At 46.2% G+C, this 2,500-nt stretch overlaps 1 protein-coding gene across 15 annotated transcripts in view; it reads left to right on the plus strand.

Annotated features, from left to right (window-relative positions):
• The window catches only part of rap1gapa (RAP1 GTPase activating protein a), a 106,252-nt gene that overhangs the window by 85,781 nt on the left and 17,971 nt on the right, over positions 1 to 2,500 (plus strand). For all 15 annotated transcript variants that reach the window (XR_007193298.1, XM_048240438.1, XM_048240428.1 and 12 more), the window contains 3 exons: positions 96 to 225; positions 1,548 to 1,703; positions 2,309 to 2,380. Coding sequence is in view for 14 of the 15 variants with exons in the window: in XM_048240438.1 (XP_048096395.1) it covers positions 96 to 225; positions 1,548 to 1,703; positions 2,309 to 2,380 (358 nt within the window). In the remaining variant the exon portion in view is untranslated. The remainder of the gene's footprint in view (positions 1 to 95; positions 226 to 1,547; positions 1,704 to 2,308; positions 2,381 to 2,500) is intronic.

The following is a 2,500-nucleotide window of genomic DNA, read 5'->3' on the forward strand; positions in this document are numbered from 1 at the left end:
GAACCAAATAGAATGTTCAAGCATTGTTTTTGTTTTTATTGTTGAAAGGGTCTATAATGAGCGAATGTCGATACATGCCCATGTTTTCCCCGTAGTTTCCGTGGAGGGTTGGATGTGACGCATGGACAGACGGGGACTGAGTCGATCTACACCAACTTTCACAACAAGGAGATTATGTTCCATGTGTCCACCAAGCTCCCGTACACGGAAGGGGACACGCAGCAGGTGCACACACACACACACACACACACACACAGACAGAGAGGTTTGGAAGGAAATCTGTGGAGGTTGTGCCAAATTCTCACATCTCTGTTTAAAATTCAGTTTGTGTGCCCACAGATTGATGAGGCACTGTCAATCAGAAAGGGCTTTTTTAGTACACATGCTCCTCTCCTTTGGGAATGCAAATCTCACCACTTGAGTTGAGAGAGACTCACGCACACACACACACACACACACACACACACACACACACACACACACATGCTTACACACACTATGCTAACATAAATACAAGCATACACACATATTTGCTGACATGCATACACACACAACACACACAACACACACACACACACACACACACACACACACACACACACACACACACACACACATGCTTGCACACACTATGCTAACATAAATACAAGCATACACACATACTTGCTGACATGCATACACACATACCAACACACACACACACACACACAAACACACTTAAATGGGTTTGACACCAAGTTGGTATGTGTGTATGCTGACATGCATACACACATACCAACACACACACACACACACACACACACACACACACACACACACACACACACACACACACACAAACACACACTCATGAAGAGACTTGCATGCCCATCCTCACACCTAAATAATTCACTACATCCCTCCACACACACATACACACATGCACACATGCATCCTACATACTGTAACACAGAGGAAAACACACTTTTATAAGCCCCTCGTAAACAGCCTCTGTTTAGTTATTCAGCTTGATGATGTGTTCTCTCCCTGGTTAAGCACCCCAGGAGACCCACTCCCTGCAGGAAGTGTGTAGTGAGCCTTGTCCAGTAGGATCCCAGTCTCAGCACTTCTCCTAATGCACAGACGGAGCCTTAAAATAGCCCCGCTCGTCACTGGCCTAACCCACAGAGAGTTATATTACACAAGGCCCTCTTAATGCGTCACACACACAGACACTCCAAAAACTGCTTTTGATAAAAGTGTGTGGTGTGGGTGCACAGATCTATTCAGGAATTGGTAAATTGTCGAACAAAAAAGATGTATTGTGTTGGTTTGACTACACAAGGGATTTTGTAGATAAAGTGAAAATGAACTTGTAACACTCCCAAGGCGTCTTCTGTTGCTCCTTCTGCTCTGACGAGTTATCTCAGGGAGCTGATAAGCATTCTTGAGCAAACATCTTGGAGTTATTTACGTGGCGGCTCAATGAATCATTTAGTTCGGTAGTGCTCCGCGGGGTGTGGCGGTTGCCGATGGTGACGGCATGTGTTTGTCACGCTGTTCCACAGCTGCAGCGGAAGAGACACATCGGGAACGACATCGTCGCCGTGATGTTCCAGGACGAGAACACGCCCTTCGTGCCCGACATGATTGCCTCCAACTTCCTGCATGCCTACGTCGTGGTGCAGGTGGAGAACCCCTGCTCAGACAACGTGCTATACAAGGTAGCTCCCCCACTAAATCAACAGAATAACACACTGTGATTCATGCATGTATGTAATAAAGATATTTTTAGGAGAGCTGTATCACCATAATGACCATCATTTGTAAACATACTATTTTACCACATGACATGTTTTTCATGTACATGTATTTGTGTACAAATATGAAGGGCCATAATTTGATTTATTTTTACCACATTAGCTGACCATCATTTCACTAGTTCGCCCTTCTATATGATTGCTTCAGCTAGACTAGAATGTATGGGAGAAGTCGTGTTTGGCAAGGTAGCTGTCCGTGGTCCTGGAGTGCCTGGGCGGACATCGCGATAGAGCGATGACCGCTTGCACCCCCTGTGTAAGGAGGATGAGTAACAGGGCAGTTGGTGAAATGGAGGAGTAGGGGGAGGAGGGGGGATGATTTTCTAACGTCGGGAGTGTGGCCATTATGGAAAAGGAGGTCGGCTTAAATAGGCCTACCCTCTTGGCGGCAGTGGGTGAGTTAATTGCTGTCAATCATCGAAGGCTCCTCCCGAACTTTGTTTAGAAAAACATCATTAAGTTGTTTTCTTCTCTTGTCTCATCACCTGTGCTGGTCTTGGACTCTCTAGGTGTCAGTAACAGCCAGGGACGACGTCCCGTTCTTCGGCCCCGCGTTGCCAGACCCGGCCGTCTTTAGGAAAGTGAGTGTGTCTACCTTTACTAATGTCTTTGTTTGTGTACAAAGGGGGGAGAATATGGATGCATTCATCGTAGTAGTCAGTAGTAGTAGTCAGATTCTGGGGCAGTGATTTAGTCCAGTC

This window comes from Alosa alosa, chromosome 4 (assembly GCF_017589495.1).
Source record: "Alosa alosa isolate M-15738 ecotype Scorff River chromosome 4, AALO_Geno_1.1, whole genome shotgun sequence".
NCBI classification, from domain to species: Eukaryota; Metazoa; Chordata; class Actinopteri; order Clupeiformes; family Clupeidae; genus Alosa; species Alosa alosa.